This window comes from Salvia splendens, chromosome 19 (genome assembly GCF_004379255.2).
Source record: "Salvia splendens isolate huo1 chromosome 19, SspV2, whole genome shotgun sequence".
Taxonomy (NCBI): domain Eukaryota; kingdom Viridiplantae; phylum Streptophyta; class Magnoliopsida; order Lamiales; family Lamiaceae; genus Salvia; species Salvia splendens.
This window is the reverse complement of record NC_056050.1, coordinates 24,035,291-24,054,660: the sequence shown is the minus strand read 5'-3', so window position 1 is coordinate 24,054,660 and position 19,370 is coordinate 24,035,291. Positions and strand designations below refer to the sequence as shown.

General features: G+C 36.9%; 2 protein-coding genes across 2 annotated transcripts; both read left to right on the top strand.

Annotated features, from left to right (window-relative positions):
- The first annotated feature begins 10,432 nt into the window (after positions 1–10,432).
- LOC121779210 lies at positions 10,433–10,750 on the top strand. Its single transcript, XM_042176531.1, has one exon. It carries the CDS (start codon positions 10,433–10,435, stop codon positions 10,748–10,750), a length of 318 nt encoding a protein of 105 aa, XP_042032465.1.
- A 2,248-nt stretch (positions 10,751–12,998) lies between these two features.
- LOC121778245 (integrator complex subunit 9-like) lies at positions 12,999–19,028 on the top strand. Its single transcript, XM_042175567.1, has 12 exons — positions 12,999–13,085; positions 13,330–13,513; positions 14,879–15,226; positions 15,327–15,538; positions 16,121–16,447; positions 16,625–16,832; positions 17,173–17,265; positions 17,350–17,444; positions 17,755–17,872; positions 18,011–18,096; positions 18,274–18,325; positions 18,405–19,028. The coding sequence occupies exons 2-12, from the start codon at positions 13,493–13,495 to the stop codon at positions 18,648–18,650; spliced, it is 1,806 nt and encodes a 601-aa protein (XP_042031501.1). The 5' UTR covers positions 12,999–13,085; positions 13,330–13,492; the 3' UTR covers positions 18,651–19,028.
- The last annotated feature ends 342 nt before the right edge of the window (positions 19,029–19,370 follow it).

Sequence of the window (19,370 nt, the reverse complement as noted above, 5' to 3'; positions counted from 1 at the left end):
TTTTATGAACGAATGATGCTAGGTTAAATTGGAAATTAATTATTTAATCGGGTTTGTCCCATATTAATAGGATATTTAATAGTAGTGGAATATCTAATAAGGGGGTCTCATTTTCAACAAATAATACTTAGAATCACTTTTTCTTTGTATCACTTTTATACTTTAATATCATTTCAATTTTAGGAAAAAATTCCCCAAAAAAAGAAATTTGAGCTATTGAATGTCGTAAGGGCAGTTGGAAATACACGTCCCTAGTCTATGTGAAAATTATACTTTTTATATGATGTGTAATTTTCAGGATTATAAAAAAAATAAAAAATCAAACAGAATTACAAAATAAAAACGGCAGCTTCTTCCCGAATGCAAGGCGTAGTGTTTATGCTACAAGATGAGATGATGTTTTTAATTTTATAATCTTATTTCATTTTTATTTTTTATAAATTATAGGTGAAGGATAAATAACACAAGGAAAGGAAAAAAGTGGGATTTATAAGCTGAAGGATAATTAAAATAAGAAAAAAATATGGGATTTATAAGCTAAAGGATAAATATGGGATTTATAAGCGAAAGGATAACACAACATATGTTGGTTAGAGAAATGTTAGAGTTGGGTGTTATCTGACACAGTCAGAGCGCGTTTGCAAGTCTCATTGCCCTCGTGAAGAAGGACGTGACATGGCATCTTTGTGTTGATTATCGGTCTCTAAACTCCATCACGGTGAAGGACAAGTACCCAATACCGGTGATTGAGGAGTTGTTGGATGAGCTGGGCTCGGCGTGTTGGTTCTTGAAGCTGGACCTTAGATCGGGTTATTGGCAGGTTCGGATGGACACGGAGGAAGTGCATAAGACCGCGTTCAAGTCCCACATGGGGAACTATGAGTTCCTCGTCATGCCTTTCGGCTTGACAAACGCCCCAGCCACATTTCAAAACTTGATGAACACGGTTTTTTGTGACTATCTCCGCAAGTTCGTGTTGGTGTTCTTTGACGACATCCTTGTTTATAGTAGCAGCCGAGAGGAACACGTGGCTCATCTGAGGGTGGTGTTGTCCTTGATGAAGGACCATTGTCTCTTGGCTAAGAAATCGAAGTGTTCATTTGGGCGTGCATCGGTTGATTGCCTTGGTCATGTGATATCCGCTGACGAAGTAGCCACAGATGAGGAAAAGGTGGTCGCAGTGAAGAATTGGCCCAGGCCAAAGTCCATCAAGAACGTCCGAAGTTTCCTGGGGTTAACAGGGTACTATCGGTGTTTCGTACAGGGCTATGGTGTGATCTCTCGAGTCTCGACCCTTGGTGGAGGTGACGCAGGGTGACCTTTGTGTGGACAGAGGAGGCTGAGTTGGCCTTCGAGAGGCTTAAGGAGACAATGATTTCAGCTCTGGTGTTGGCTTTACCTGACTTTGCAAAGGATTTTTTGGTGGAGACGGACGCGTCGGGAGTAGGGATTGGAGCGGTGGTGATGCAGGAGGGGCACCCAATTGCATTTATTAGCAACTCGTTGTCGGCTAAGCATCGGGGTCTTTCGGTCTATGAGAAGGAACTTCTAGCTATCCTTCTTGCTGTTAAGAAATGGTATCATTATCTACAATGTCGGAAATTCTTTATATTGACTGATCATCAGAGCCTCCGCTACTTGTTAGAGCAGAAACTGACCACGCCCCCGCAACAGGCTTGGATGACAAAGCTGATGCATTTTGAGTGCGAGATTAGGTACAAAAAGGGGGCGGACAACACAGTGGCAGATGCTCTATCTCAGATCCCTACCACCACATTGCTAGCATTGACTTCTTTAATTATTCCGCTGGAGCTGATCACCAAAATTAAAGCTTCTTGGGCGACTGACTCTCATGTCCAGCTCATTATTCGAAGCAAGGAAGGTAACTCTGTTTCACATCCCAAGTTTGAGTGCTCTAAGGGGGAATTGAGGCGCAAAGGCTGGTTGGTTGTGGAAAACGACCTTACGCAAAAGGCTCAAATCCTTTCTCTCTTTCATGACTCAGCTCTCGGGGGCCATTCGAGGGTCTTAGCGACGTACAAAAGAGTCTCAGCTCTGCTATATTGGCCGAAACTAGGGAAGGATGTCCAAGAATTTGTTCGGATGTGTGTGGTATGCCAACGGTATAAGGCCAATACTGCAGCACCGGCTGGTCTCCTTCAGCCTCTGCCTCTACCGGCAGCTATTTTTACCGATCTAACCATGGATTTTGTGGAAGCTCTGCCGACCTCGCAAGGGAGGAATTTGATTCTTGTAGTGGTGGATCGATTGAGCAAGTATACTCATTTCATGGCACTCTCCCATCCGTTCACGGCCAAACAGGTGGCGGAGGTGTTCTTGAACTCGGTCTTCAAGTTACATGGAATGCCGGCTCGGATAGTGAGCGACAAGGGCTCGACCTTTATGGATACATTTTGGAAGGATTTTTTTGCGCTTCTTGGAGTGGACCTTCTACACACTGCGGCGTATCATCCCGAGACGGATGGGCAGTCCGAGGTAGTCAACCGTTGTTTGCAGAGTTACTTGAGGTGCTTGGTCGGAGAGAGGCCTCACTCTTGGGCACAGTGGCTCGGGCTCGCCGAGTATTGGTACAACACATCGTTCCACTCTACTATCCGAATGACGTCGTTCGAGGCTTTGTATGGGTTTGTCCCTCCCTTGCACATTTCTTATTTGCCGGGGGATTCAAGCATTGTGGCTGTGGACATAGCGCTCAGAGAAAGGGAGGAGATTATTGCCTTACTGAAATCCAACCTCCAGAGAGCAGTTGCTCGAATGGAACACCAAGCTAATAAGCATAGGGTGGATCGGGAATATGAGATTGGTGACTGGGTGTGGCTTAAATTGCAGAAATATCATCAGAAATCTATCATTGGGAAGCATCACAAGTTTGAACCGAAGTACTTTGGTCCCTATCAAGTGGCAGACAGGGTAGGGAAGGTGGCTTACAGACTGACCTTAACCCCGACGGCGGCTATCCACAATGTGTTCCATGTGTCACTTCTTCGGCCCGCGACAGCCCCAACTGGACCAGTGCCCGACCTACCGGTCATCTCTCACATTAAGGATGTTGTGCCTCAGGCCATCCTTGAGAGGAAGATGGTTAAAAGACACAACCAGACCGTCACCCAGTAGCTCATCCATTGGAAGGATCATTCGCCGGCGGAAGCATCTTGGGAGTTTGCCGATGTAATCAAAGAGAGGTTCCCTTGGTTCCTTGAGGACAAGGAACCTTAATGGGGGGTATTGTTACATGCACGGTGCGCGTGAGCTAGGATCACGTGAGCTAAGATGAGTGGGTGCATGCAACGAGTTAGTTAAGGGAGAATAAATCTTCTTCTCGGAGCAATAAATATACAATCTTGAGCAATAAATTATTGCCACTTACGCCACTCACGAAACTTGTTAGACCGTTGGGATTAGGGTTTAGTGTATTAATTAAGCACACTCAATATTAAAAATGTACCGTTGGTTAAAGAATTTATTAAACCGTTGGGAAGTGGAAAGTACATATTAATGCTACAGTGTTTTTTCTTCTTCGATTCCCCTCTCGCTCAATCTCTGCACAATTCCCCTCTCGCCCAATCTCTGCACAATCTTCTTGACAATGGGTCATCCTCTAAAGAGTGAAATATGGATTTATAAAAATAGGCTTGTGTGCTTGGAGTCATATTCTTGTATTCAATGTAAATCGAGTCCTATGGATATATAAAAACAAGTATTCTATTCGCGGGCGGATGAAGTTTTTAAAAGGATATTAAAATTAGGGCTAGATCGATACGGTATATTGTACCAAAAATGTTGTACCTTAAACCGTATTGAAAATATCAGTATGAACGAATTTCATACCGTTACCATACCGAAAGTTTTGGTATACCGAAACTCGGCATACCGAAATTTTGGTATGGATAATGTCACTACCTTTTAATGTATCGTATAGGTATATCGTACTGTACAATATACCGAACTTCGGTACAGTGTACCATGATACCGTACCATTTCGTATACCTTTATTATGTGGTATATCACTTTTTCGGTATACATCATATTTTCAGTATACCATTGGCATACCACGGTATAAGAAAATTCATACCATTACCGTATCGAAAACTTACCGTACGGTATCGTACCGTATCGAAAACTTACCGTACGTTATCGTACCGTATCGAAAACTTACCGTACGGTATCGTACCGTACCAAAAATTTGATATTTTTTACTACAATACGATCGATATACCATTTTTTGATCGTTTTACCAACCCGTAATTAAAACACACTTACAAATAACACTACAAAAAAGCGCTACATAGTGACGGAAATTAGTGACGGCGACTGCTAGCTCAACAACAGAGACGGAAAAATGACTGAAAAACCTCAGTCGCAAAATAATGCCAGAATATTCCATCACTAAAGCGAAGCAGTCGCCTATGTTTTCCGTCATTGGGTGGATTAATAGCTTTAGTGATGGACAAATCCATCACTAATATTTTTTATTGACAAGTTTTTTAATGACGGATCTGCCGAAATTTACTATGAAAAACCTCAGTCACAAAATAATGACAGAATATTCCATCACTAAAGCGAAGCAGTCACCTATGTTTTCCGTCATTGGGTGGATTAATAGTTTTAGTGTCATTGGGTGGATTAATAGTTTTAGTGATGGACAAATCCATCACTAATATTTTTTATTGACAAGTTTTTTAATGACGGATCTGCCGAAATTTACTATGTCACTAACCTGTTAAGTGAATAAATTTTACTGATTAATTACGGATAATTCTGTCACTAAATAGCGATTTTTTTTGTGGTGATAAGGGACATGCTTTTTATACACAATGATTGCATATAATTTCCTACAAATCAAATCACTTCTCTTAGTTATTTGTTGTGATAAATTAAAGGCCCACAAAATTTCCCACCAATATTACTATTTCTATTATCATATTATATCATAGCTAGCCGCTAAAAAATTATTATTGGATTCAGAGTATTTTAATAATAATAGATAAAATAAAGAGATAAAAATTATACCACTTTCTAAAAGTTTTGTGGCGGGAAGTTTGTGTATAAAAACTAAAAAGTTAAGATTTCATATTATACAAAATACAAATATAATTAAATATAACGTGACATTAAGCAAGACAATAGAATATTTTGTTCTGATCATATTATTGTAAGTATGCATGTCCCTCCCTCTAAAAAAATATCCATTTCCCCAACTTCATGCAATTATGACCTTATACATATTTACTTAATTAACAATCAAATTGAATTAAATATGAATTGGGAGCTAAGATTGGGATTCAATAGTTTTTCGTTTAATGCGGTTATGTTACACTCTTTTTTATTGTAAATTTATCATGAAAAATGAGAGAGATAAGACTTTTTTTTACTTTAATATTTTACCGCGTTAACTCATGATAATAGTATTCCTCGTTCAAATAAATTTATAATCGAATGTATTATACCCTACTGGTTTTGAATTTGAACTAGGATTATATTAATAACAAATAAAATAATGAAACTTCTTCGTTTCAGAATATGAAATAAATAAAAAACTATTATCTGAGAAAATTGTAAAATAGTACTACTAATGAATTAGTGGATAACATGTAGTAGTATAAGACTATGAACGTGACAAATAGAAGTGTATGAGTCGTCACTTTAAAATTTATATTTACCTATAAAATGATAAACCATCGTCATGAAAATATAATAATAAGAAGTGTTTTGTTTATAATTTACTCGTGTTTTTAGGTGACAGAAGTCCAAGTTGTTAACATTATCAGGTGTGAGATATATAAAAATGTCCTACCTTTTTCAACAATATATTACTATCAATTTAGTGTCATGCTTATCTTTATGATTTATTTAATTATTTTGTTACGATTTGATTTTATTTTGATTATTTGGATGTAACTGTGTTTTATGATACTTAATAGAACATTAATCACATTTAAACATTATAATAATAATAATAATAATAATAATAATAATAATAATAATAATAATAATAATAATAATAATAATAATAATAATAATAATAATAATAATAATAATAATAATAATAATAATAATAATAATAATAATAATAATAATAATAATAATAATAATAATAATAATAATAATAATAATAATAATAATAATAATAATAATAATATAATAATAATAATATAATAATAATAATAATAATAATAATAATAATAATAATAATAATAATAATAATAATAATAATAATAATAATAATAATAATAATAATAATAATAATAATAATAATAATAATAATAATAATAATAATAATAATAATAATAATAATAATAATAATAATAATAATAATAATAATAATAATAATAATAATAATAATAATAATAATAATAATAATAATAATAATAATAATATAATAATAATAATAATAATAATAATAATAATAATAATAATAATAATAATAATAATAATAATAATAATAATAATAATAATAATAATAATAATAATAATAATAATAATAATAATAATAATAATAATAATAATAATAATAATAATAATAATAATAATAATAGGAGTAACAATATCTTTTCTTGCCAAATTTTATCATCACGTGTTAAATGCAAGCATTTTATTAAGGATTTTCATTGATAAATGGTGATTACCCACCTAATCCAATGTCGATTTTTAATTTTATTGCAATAAACTGTGGGTAATGTGAATCTTGCATTTCTAACTTCTAACTTTCTAAGTATGTATAGTATTAATGGTAAGCACAATTATAATAGTTTTAAATCCAAGTTACAAATTAGTGCCTCATCACTCAAGCAAAGAATAAGTGCAGAGTACTCATTTTGCATTCGGCATTCCCTCTTAGCTTTATTTTTGAATCTTATTAGAGCATCGTTAACGCCGATGGTCGGGCCGCAAATTGCGAGGCCCGGCCCGTCACAAGCGATGGAGGGCATGAAGTTCCGGCCCAGGCCGGTCCCGGGGCCGCATTTGCGGCTCGGTGACGGTCTCGCGGCCCTGCCTGGCCGGCGTTAATCGGGCACGGGCCACAAATCGCGAGTCCCGGCCCAACGTTACATGCTATTCGGGCTGGGCCGCAAGTCCCCAAAAATTAAATTTTTTTTCGATTTTGTGTCTATAAATACGGGACTATTGTGCACCATTCTTACGTACATTATCCATTTCAATCCTCTATTATACCCTTTGTTTCGGCGTCAATGGATTGGTTCAACAGCGATGAACGTCAGATGGACGAGTTCGTCAACTCGAACAATTGGTACATACCGGCATTGCCACCATCGCAGCCGACGCCTAGTCCGGGAGTCGGTAGCAACGTCGACGTAACATCGCCGGTCAACACCGAAGAGTTCGAGATCAGTGAGATGGAGCCCGCTCAAGGGCAGGGCAAGGGCAAGGTCGGCGAGGAGGATGGGCCGAAGAAGTACAGTCCGCAAGAGACAATGTGGCTTGCGAGGAACTACGTCGACGTCGCCGAGGATCCTATCATCGGCAACCAGCAGTCCGGCAAGGTGTTCTGGGAGCGGATTGTTGAAACGTATAACGGTGGGTGTCCTAAAGGGTCGTTCGAGCGCAGCTACGTGAAGTTGCGCAAGCATTGGGGTCGGGTCCAGACGGATATGTGCAAGTGGAATGGAAAGTGGGCCAACGTAGTCCGGATGTGGCCGAGCGGGCATAGCGAGGCGGACCTCGTCGAGAAGGCGAAGGAGGCGTTCTTCGCTGACGGGAAGAAACCCTTCAAGTACTTCGACGTTTGGAAGCTCGTCGAGAAGAGCCCGAAGTACACCAGTGGTGCCGAGCCGACGGCAACTGGGGCGGCGAAGAGAACCAAAGTTTCCGCCTCCGGAAACTACTCTTCGAGCGAAGGAGGTCCGGCGATCGACCTCAACGTGACAGACGACGACATCTTCGTCTCATCTCCTAGCGTTCATAGCCGCCCGATGGGAACAAAGACGACAAAGAGGAAAGCAAAGGGGAAGGCAACTGCGAGCAACTCCGATATGGTGCCACCGCCGATCAATCAGTCTCTGGATAAGATGTCCGACTCTTTGTCGGAGATGAGTATTACCTGGCAGATGAGCCAGCTGACAGAGTTGACATCGAGGAATACCTCGACCATGTCGGAGTTCGTCTCGAGTTGCACCGTGAGATGATCGCTTACCTTCGCGCCCAAATGAAGAAGTAGTTTTTCTAGGATTTGTAAATTTTTTTTCTAGGACTTTTTAAATTTTTTTCTAGGATTTGTATTTTTTTCTAGGATTTGTATTTTTTTTCGAATGAACAATTTATTTTCCCAGTTTGAATTGTTCAACGTATTGCATTTACGAGTAAAATCTGTTGAAGTTGTGAATAGTGTCATTTATTAGTTGCGGCCCGGGTTGGGGCCTGCATGGTTAGAGCAGTTGGGGCCTGGGCCGTAACTGTAGGGGAATGATGACGTGGAGGGGACTAGGGGCCTGAAATGGGGATGAGTTAATGATGCCCTTAATGACTCTCTTCTTTCCATATTAAAAGTTCTATTTTATTATTTACATTTGTAATCTATTTTAAATGATAAATAGATTATAATCTATTTCACTCAAATTTTATTTTTAATTTAATATATATGTATATATAAATAAAATTCATAATTCACTAAGTTATTAGTGGAGGAGAGAATATATGCTAAAATCACGTCACAAATAAAATAAACAAAAAAATGAAAAAAAAACAATACATAGCCGCAAACTTCACATGTCATTCAACTGTCATTTTCACTTTTTTCTCTTTTCTTATCTTCAAAAATAAAACGAGATCCTGCCGTGTGAAAGTGAAACTACTCCACACAACCTAATGCAGTATTTATTATTTTTATTTTTATTTTTATATTATTATTCCTATATTTATTTTAATTTTTATTTCATACACATGAACATGGGGACTGAAAAATAGTTCATAAATATATCAAATGAATGTGACATTATATTTATTATCGTATAAAATGATATAGGAAAAGTTCTTATTAGGAGTATTATATTATTATTTCATGTAAGGATATTACAAATCTTGCACTAGGAAAATTTTCATGGTTGTGTTGATCTTTAATAATCATATTGATGCTATTAAATTTATTTTCATTCAAATAACTAATTGGACAAGGCATAAACTTTTAATTGGTACATCAACAATCTTTCGGGTCGTGATAAACGTACATAATCAAACTTTTTTTTAACTTTTTTACATTGAAAATCGATTTACAAACATTAATTGATTTAAAATAAATTTCAAACTAGTCATTTTGCAACACTTTAAAAAAATTGAAATTTTAACTTAAATATTTGTATATTTTAGAAAAAAAATATTTTTTTACTAAATGTATATAATTAATTCGAATAAAGCTCAAAATCATGTTACAATTTGATAGAAAATTTCTGTATCAATTCTTTCTTATTGCTATACAACATAATAAAACTAATTTTTAATTAAATTAACTTAAATTTAAATTTTAAGGATATTATGTACATGTACAATTTATGTACATTTATCTTTTCTCCAATCTTAAATACATAAGTAAATTTCTTAAATAAATTTCATAAAAAGGCAAATAGTTAATCGGACAAAGTTGACTCCCTTGAAAATCACTGAATAAAGCAAGAGTATGGATAATGTTGACTCTCCTATCTTTAAAAGTCACGGAATAAAGTAAGAGTATAGATAACGTTGACTCCCACATCTTTAAAAATAACGGAATAAAGCAAGAGTATCGATATCGTTGACTCTCACTTTTTAAAAATCACCGAATAAAGCAGGTTTATCGATAACGTTGACTTTCACATATTCATCGTTAGCTTATCTCATCACTTAACACAAAAAAGTTTTTAACCAATAGATTAGATATGTATATACTCCATCCGTCCCACAATAAAAATAACACAATAAGAGTCATATTTCTCTTTTACCATAAAAGGTAAGTAGGTCTCACGTTCCACTAACTCACTTCACTCACATATTATTATAAAACCAATATAAAAAAGTGACTCTTATATTCCACTAACTTTTTTCAACTCATTATTCTTTATATTTCTTAAAACTCGTGTCACAATATGACTTCTATTATGGGACAAAGGAAGTAATATTTTTACTACTATTTCACAGTACGTTACTAAATTTTAATTTTCATGAATAATTTTTCAAATAAATAAAATCTTGAGATTTGCTTTTCATGAAAAAGATAATAGGAGTAAATAAAATTGGCTATCTGGAAAAAGGTGACTATTGAAATAGACATGTGAGGAAAGGTCGATCGCTTCAATTGTGTAAGATTAAAGAAAACAAAATCTCAATTACCTTCCACTGCACGCCTCTACTGCTCCATTTCCATTTCCATTTCCATTTCCATTTCTCACACACACAAACACACACTCGAATCAGATCATCAATCATGTCTTCGGATCGCGAATTGAGGCTGCCGGTGATCAAGACGAGCAATTCGACCGATGCAATCGGCGGAAATGACGAAGAATTTTGCAGGAGCGAAGGAGGAGAAGATTGCCAGACGCCGAGATCTCCGCGGCACATGATCCCCGCCGTCCTCCGCTGCCCGCCGGCGCCGAAGAAGCGCCGCCGCGCCGCCGCATGCAAGAGGAAGCTCTGCGAGCTGGAATTCTTCGCCGGAGAGGAGATCGAGTCGCTTCTCAGAATTGTGGAGGTAAACAGCTGCAATGGCTATGGCTCCGCAAAGAGGAATTGTTTCATCTGAAATACTCCTATATTTTTCATTTTTTCGTTTTTTTTTCTGTGTAGAAATGTTATATTCATGTATGTAGTTTTACACGAGTTTCATTTCTGAATTGTTTGGGGCTGATCAGATCTTATGATCTGAATTATACGATTTCTCAATAATTTGATTTGTTTTTTTATCTCCTGATTTTGGTTGCATCGCTTCTAAATTTTCTTTATTTTTTATCTGATTATAAATCTACTATTTATTTGGTAGATTAAATCTTTTGATGAATTTAAGAGGTGCTAATTGTGAGTTAAATTAAAGCTGGTAATAACTTGAAATCATGACTTCATAGAAGAAGGATTTGAATCACCAATAACTTTAATGCCAATTAATCTCTCAAAGTAAAATCGATCATCTTAATTCTTACATGCTTCTTTGTAAAATTTTAGTCAAACAATCTCACACCAGAGAGATCGCGTCAAGCCCTCAACCAACACAAATTAACAAAGGAAAAGAATTTATGAAAAAGTGTGATATCTATGGAGACAATATAATTGTATAACCATTGGAAATTTGAAAGTGCAGTTCGTGCTAAGTGCAAGTGTGCGCGTACACCACACCCTTCAGCATGGCTCTGCGGAACCATGAATATTGGGTATTCACATGAACGCTTGTATGAGCACGCTGACAAGTCAACCATCGATTCATGTATTTTTTAAATTAAAAAAAAATTGGAATAACCCAACGACACATTTGGGTTTTTTATTTAATTTAATTCTAAATTTTTAATATATAAATACCTTACTTTCCTTTATATTCGATTATATTTATTCCTACATTCGATTATATTTATTCCTATATTCAGTTAAATTTTTTTCATGTAATACTAGTATCTTCTAAAATCTGATAGTAATATTTTTTAAAATTGTGTATGTGTACTACTAGTATTTTTCATTTATTCATAACTTCTTTAAATTTTCTTAAAATAATTGCATTGATAGTTTCATCTTTTTTTAAACACAAAATAAAAATCACAATTTAAAACACAGATTGTTTTATACAAAAATAAAAGTAAGTAGTATTACTACACCCTATCAATAAATATGTTAGGATAATTATGTATTTATATTAAAGTCTTAATAACTCCTAAGAGCATCCACAATAGCGTCTAGCGCACCGCCTAGCCGAGCGTCGGCGCTAGGCGGTGCGCTAGGCGATCTATTGCAGCCGCCTAGCGGATTTCGCGAAAAAAATCGCCTAGCGCTCGGCGGTTCTGCGGCGCTAGGCGGTGCGCTAGGCGCTATTGCAGCGTCTGGATCGCCTAGCGCACCGCCTAGCGCGAATTTTTAAATTTTTTTTTGTTTCCGAAACACTATATATACGCGACTTGCCTGTCATTTTCATTCGCACCACTTGTATTAACGAGTACTCTCTCTATCTAAATTTCTGTACAAGATCAACAACGGTAAATGGATCTCAACAACGAGCCTACTTCAGGGAGTAGCGGATCTCAAACTCCCCCGATCCCCGTGGGAGGTGGATGGAGTCAGATGCCCCCATACTACAACATGTACTCGTGGCAGCAGATGATGCCCGGGATGCTAGCGGGGGGGGGGGGGGGGAGTCCGCCGGGGCGTTTCCGGCGATGTCGGGGTGGTCACCCAGTGTCCAGATGCCGGGGTGGGCACCCAGGATGCAGATGATGCCCGGGGGGTACTGGCGACGCAGGGGACGCCCGCGACACAGGGGACACCAGGGGACCCCGTGGGGAAGAGTTTGCTTCAAACATTGCTCCTGAGCATGCAGGAGGATTTGGAGGCGGCACGGAGGGAAGCCGCCGGGAGTAGAGGCGGCGGCGACGGAGGCGGAGGCGATAGTGGCGACAGCGACGGAGGAGACGACGACGGCGACGAGGAGTGAATTATTGTACTTTTTTAAAAATTATTGTAATTTTTTTTAATTACTGTACTTTTTTTAAATTATTGTACTTTTAAAAATTTTAATAATATTATTAATGTTTTTCGTATATGTCTCGTAAATTAAATTTCGTATATTGTATGATTGTTAATTATTTCATTTTGTATATATTTGTTAATAGTGATGTGGATATTATGTGGCTAGGCTATGGCTGGGCTATTTGCTTGTTTTGATGATGTGGCAGGAGAATTTTTAGTGCGATGATGTGGCAGTGGCTAAGCTATGGCTGGGCTATTGCTAGGCTATTGTTGGACTATTTGTGGATGACCTAACAAGTTTTGAATATAAATAAATAAATTGAATCCGCGCATTCCAGTCAGCCACCGCCGCCCACCGTCTCACGCCGCCATGGACCGATTGACCTGCCTCCTCTCTCTATCTCATCACGCAGGTACCAAATCCCGATCACCTTTTTTCTGGTTGCTCTCTGGTCAAACAGAATTGTGAAATTGCCGGAATTTTTCCAATTTGTATGCTTTTACTAGATAGATGAAATTGAGTGATGATTCTTCAACAATATGCTGAATACAATTGGAGCGAATGCTATTGTTGCTCCCAGACACAGTTACTATTTTTGTGCTCTTGTAATTTGGTAGGTTTTTAATTTAACCTAACTTCGGTATTGACATGTGCAGCCCTGCAATACATGATTCGGAATTCAAGCTGAAATTTTAATTTTGATCCGCCCAAAAGTGAAAAAAACATTAGATGTTGATGTCAAGGCCCTTCAAAAAGTGCTGTTGAACCTAACTTATCCTATCTCTGTGAGCTGCTGGAGTATCCAGCTTGTTGAATGCTATGTCTACTTCAATTAGTCAGGTACAACTATTTCATATCTTAAACTGCCAGGATGGAAGATCATCTCCTGGTTCTATGTGTCTTTTGTTTGTTGATGTATATTAGTTGGTACTTCCTGTTTCTAATGCAATAAAGTATGGCATATACTGTATGTTTTTTTTCGAGGATAAATGGCATGTGAAGAAATACTTCATTTTTCCCTGTTACAGTGGATATTTGGAATAATAAGGAGAACTGATTTCAATGTCTGTTTCTTAACATAATGATCTGTACTTTGAATGTGCAAGAAACATTTGGCACCAATAATTTATTCGGAGCTATTAGAGCGGGATCCACTTTTTGGGGAATATGAGTCGAAGCAATAACAAGAATATTTCTAGTGGAACATCTTTCAGAGAGATGGTTCGCTAATAGACCGAGGGATAAGTAATTCGACCCATTCACATCCAGATCATGAATGTTTGGAATCCATATTATGCAGGGAGACATTGCTTTTGCCAATTCGAAAAATCGTGGTCGGGAAGGTTATAGTAGCCAAAGCCATTTGAATTTTTATTTTATACATTGGAAATATCCGTTTGGTTATTAATAGGCCAGGACGGTAAAGATAATAACTGAAAGAAAAAATAGTTAGTTATACGAGCTCCCGGCGGTTCATTCATCTGGCCATAAACTAAAGCCACTTTTGATTCTGCAATATTTTCTCCATTAATTACTCCAGATTCTTTCATTTCCATGTAAAGATCATTTCCTTCATGAGTACGTTCACCCACTCCGCCAAATACGGATACCCCCCCATGGGCTTTGGCAATATTGTTAATCAATTCCATAATGAGTACCGTTTTACCAACCCCAGCTCCACCAAATAGTCCGATTTTACTTCATCGAGTAAAACAGAACACTATTCAGGCAAAAGTAATTTCAGGAAAAAGCTTTTCAATCTTTGGATATGCCTGAGATGCATGTTTAAGATGCGGATTGGGCAATCCGTCCTCTGAATTTGGTCTTTGAAACAGCAAAGTGCAATTTGTTTTTTGGTAAATCTACTGTTTTTATATGAAAAATTAAAATTTTATGTAAATCTATTAAGAACTGCATATCTGGAACTAGAATAAAATGAACACTATACATCATCTTTATATTATTTGTAAACTTGGTAAATATCAATTTTTTTCCTGCCTGTTGAGTTTGATGGAGTTTATTAGTCTCTTTTCCACAGTGTTCTGTCATGCTTTTCTCTACATATTTTGGTTTCTTGAAAATAATATTCTTTTGTGTTTATCATCTTTATCTGTTTTGTTTAGGAGTTAGATTGTTCTTGAGGACTCTTCCTAGTTGATTATATCTTAGTTTCTTACTGATGATATTGGCGATTTGTCATTGCAGACATGCATGAGCGAAGGCAGGGGCTATTATTTCCCTCCATGCCACATTTTGGATATTTCTGGTGTTTCGGTTTTAATTGATTGCCCTATGGACCTTTCATCTTTAACAATCTTTTCTCCTCTCCCAGTGGATTCTCATGATATAAACATTGACAACTTCTCTTTTTCAAGTGCGGACTCTAATGAAGAGAAGAGGGGGAATGGTTTAATTTATGCTGAGCCGCGTTATAGAACTGTCACGAAGTTACTTTCTTGGAATATTTCATTCATTGATGTAGTTTTAATAACCAGTCCAATTGGAATGTTGGGTCTACCGTTTCTCACTCGGATGAAAGGTTTTACAGCTAAGGTAAATGAGGTTATGTTTTAAGTGGGCCATTTCTATCATTTTCGCTTACCAATTGAAATGGTATGTATATGACAAACTTATATTATATTTGGTGGTTCAGGTGTATGCAACTAAGGCTGCCTCTAGAATTGGGCAACTAATGATGGAAGATCTTGTCTATATGCATAAGGAATTTAGACAGTTCTATGGACCCGAGTCTGATGAGCCTATCTGGATGAAGTGGGACAGACTTGAAATGCTACCATTGGAGATGAAGAAGACAGTTTTTGGTGCAGATGAGACCGACTTTGGTTGTTGGATGCCTTTATACAGGTAATAGTGCAAACTATACTACGTTTGATATATACTGTAGCTAGAGCAAGAGAAACTCATTCAATTGTTATCTTTAAATTATTTACTAGTTCAAGAACTACTGGTTTGTTGGAAATTAAACTGTTATACGAGTGCAGGTGATGTTTGATGGTCTAGAATGTGACATGGAAGATACAGATAATTAGTGCGATAAATTTAAGTACATATGCATCTGGTCAGATGATCATGACAAGTTTTAGTTGTACTTTTGATCCAACTACTAGTTAGTCTTTGACTTTTTTAGATTGTATTGTGTTATTTTACCTGGTGCTGATATCCATCAACATCTTCAAACATCAGGATTTTAAAAAAATAACTAAAAATTTAAAGAACTGGATAGGAAATTAATTATTTCAATATAATGATATTCAAAATAGCAACACTCTCTCACACCATTTAATGTTTTTTTCATTATGGAAATTAGAAGTCTGAAACATCTTGGGAACGTGTTTCCTGCGTATTCTTTTTATCCCCTTTATTTAATCATAATGTATCTCCCTATACCTACACATATTATGATCCTTAATGAAACGTGCTTCTCAGTGCAGCTGATGTGAAGGCTTGCATGCTGAAGGTCGAGTCTCTTAATTATGCTGAGGAAATTTGCTACAATGGCATACTGATTGTAAAACCATTAGCTTCTGGTTTAGAAATAGGCTCGTGCAATTGGAGAATAAACGGTCCTCGAGGAAGCATTGCATATATTTCAAGCTCTGTTTTCAGATCTGCTATAGCAAAGAATTTTGATTACGAAGCCCTTCAGGCTAGTGATGTGGTTGTATATTCTGATTTCTCTTCCCTCAATGCTCTAGAGCAAGTTGGCAATGATGAGGATTTCTCTGGCCTAGCTAACTACTTCTCGAATTCAAGGTGGCCATGCTTTCAATTCCTGTAGAGTTTGCATTGCATGCTTATTAATCCTTTCTTTTACAATTATTCCTACGGTCCCACCTACTTTCATGTGACTCGTTCAGGAGTTTCCTGTATATATATGGCATACTTCTTACTGCAATAGTTAAACTGATTGAATCTTGAACATTAATGCAGTAGTGCTGATGTTAATTCAGAGGCAAGATCTGCTCTCCTTAGCACTGATGACTATTTAGAGGAAATAGATAAGTTAGATTTCATAAGCTCCTGTTCTATGGACTCCATCAAAGCTGGGGGTTCGATTCTAATTCCTACTGGGCGTCTTGGGATCGTTTTGCAGCTGTTGGAGCGTTTCGAACTTCACTTGACTACAGAAAATATGAAGGTACATTAATGACTATGTGGTACTATATATCAATATACGAGATACTTTTTGAAGATGTAACACATGAATAATTATTTGTGTTTTGACGTGAGTCATTAACTTGATTCTAGTTTCAAAAGGTTCATTTTCATGGCTTCTTTTTTGTCGTAAATTACTACTGCAGTTCAATATTTGGTCGTGCAGCCTCTTTTATACCTAACATGATTTTATGCTAAATGCCAGTTGCTTATTAGATTTGTAATGCAGAGCTAATGGAATACAGATCTGGTTGATCTTTTTGTTAGTTACCTTTCATTGTTTCTCCAATTATGTAGTTGAAAACCAAAGTTCTATGATGTAGGTTCCCATTTTCGTCATTTCTTCTGTTGCAGAAGAGCTTATGAAATATACAAGTATCATTCCAGAATGGTTAGGCGAGCATTGCGAAGATCGCGTATGTTAAATTTAAGATATCACCTAGATTTGTAACTTAGAGGCTTTACTTGAAAGCAAGCTGATATAAGATCCTCTACTGCAGTTCTACTCTGAAAAACCCTCCTTGTTCACTCATACGGAGATGCTGAAAGATGGAAGTCTTCACTTGTTTCCTGCCATTCATTCAGATGAACTATTGTAAGAAACTTGCATCCTTTGCACGGAATAATTCTTTCACTCTTAGCCCTCTATTCTTGTTGTGGAAACTTGCATAATCGCATCTAAGAACCATCCTTTGATGTGGTAATTTTTTCATATTACAGTATTTTATAAGTGATCCTTGTTCTAATAAATCCTCTACGCTTATTGGATTGTACAATTTCTCTAAAACGTTGGTTGGGAAATCATGATCATGTTAGAATATAGAGATTTCAAGGTCGGCTGATAGATTTATTGCATTATTAGGCTCTTTCTGAAGTAGACTGATTACTGATATTCTGTGGGATAGAAAATTTTGGCAGGAACCTTGCATTGTATTTTGTCCGCACTGGAGTCTTCGACTTGGACCGGTCACCCACTTGCTCCGCCGATGGCGTGGGGATCAAAATTCACTACTTGTCATTGAGGTGCTGCCACGATAATTATCTCTCTTTCTGGCTCCTACATTTTGCATTTCTTCTGCAAATTGAGCTCTTCGGACAATAACGTTATAACATTATTTTATCATGCTTCACTAATCGTCCTTGTGTTTCTATTCCGTACAGGAAGGAGTCGATTCCAATTTGGTTCTCTTACCTTTTAAGCCCATCGCAATGAAAGTCCTCCAATGTTCCTTTCTTTCTGGAATGCAGTAAGTTGTGTTTCCTTATCTTTTGAAGTGATCAGAGGTGTAGCTTATGTTGAGCTGGCCTAGTCAGCGTGGTGCTTTTTGGTCGCGAATAGTGAATATATAGTTCGACTTGTGTTGTTTGCATAACTAGACTAGTTATTGCTGTGTGAAGACCTCTCATTTTCTCCTGTTTCTCAGGCTGCATAAATCTCTCCTTTTAATGAAGATATTACAACCTAAGCATGTTCTGGTGAGTATACTCCTTAAACATAAGCTTTATCTTGTCCTTTCAGTTAAAGAAAATAAATCCGATTTCTACCTCTGAGCAGTTTCCCGAGCTATTCAGGCGGCGTGTTGACACTCTCAAGGCCTCATTTTCATCGAGCTTCTATCAGGAAAATGAAACGTTGCACATCCCCTACACGGAGGATAACTCACGTTTGCACATCGACATGGATTTGGCCAAAAAGCTCAAGTATACAAAATTGGAAGAACAGAATGTGGATATTTCAAGGCTGAAGGGAAAGCTGATGGTGGAGCATGGACGATATAAGCTCTGTGTTGAGCAGTGTTGAGCACGAACGCCCCTAGACGAGACCAGTGCAGCATTCTGGGAAAATCGAGTTAGATTATCTTGTGTTGGAACTGCAGAAGATGGGTACGGATGAAACAGTAGAAGTGAAAGGTGATGGTGGATCTCACAATGCTTATGTGATACGTGTGCTGAGTTCTAGCACGGCCGCTATGGAAATCACAGAAGCGCAGACATTGATCATTGCTGCAGACGAAGAGGTAGCTCGTTGATTTCTCAAGTTGCGCGTAGCAACTTGCACTGCCTTTGATCAAACACACATAGTTAATAGTGTTTGTTTGTAACATTGAGTGAGAGATATTGAAACTTTGTAATGGTGTTTGAGTTGTTAATATATTCCAGTTTCTGGCTTTTCAGTTAATTTTTTTTTAAATGATGAATAATTCTGGTACGGAACATTTGCTACAAGATTGACGCTTTAATTAAATCATATTCCGATTATATTGCTTTCAATCGACTTGGATTATAAACTCTATAGAAAGACTACTAATGCATAGCATAACAAAAATGGAAAAAAATGATTTAAATCACAAAATTTGCACAAATTTTAGTCAATTTTGAAAATGTAATTAAAACACGAACAACTGTGAATTGTATTTGGTGATGCTCAAAACACATATGACATATGCCAAAATTGAGAGAAAAAGCATGATGTAATATTCCGATAAACCAGAGTTTGAATCATGATTTAAAAAATTGAAAT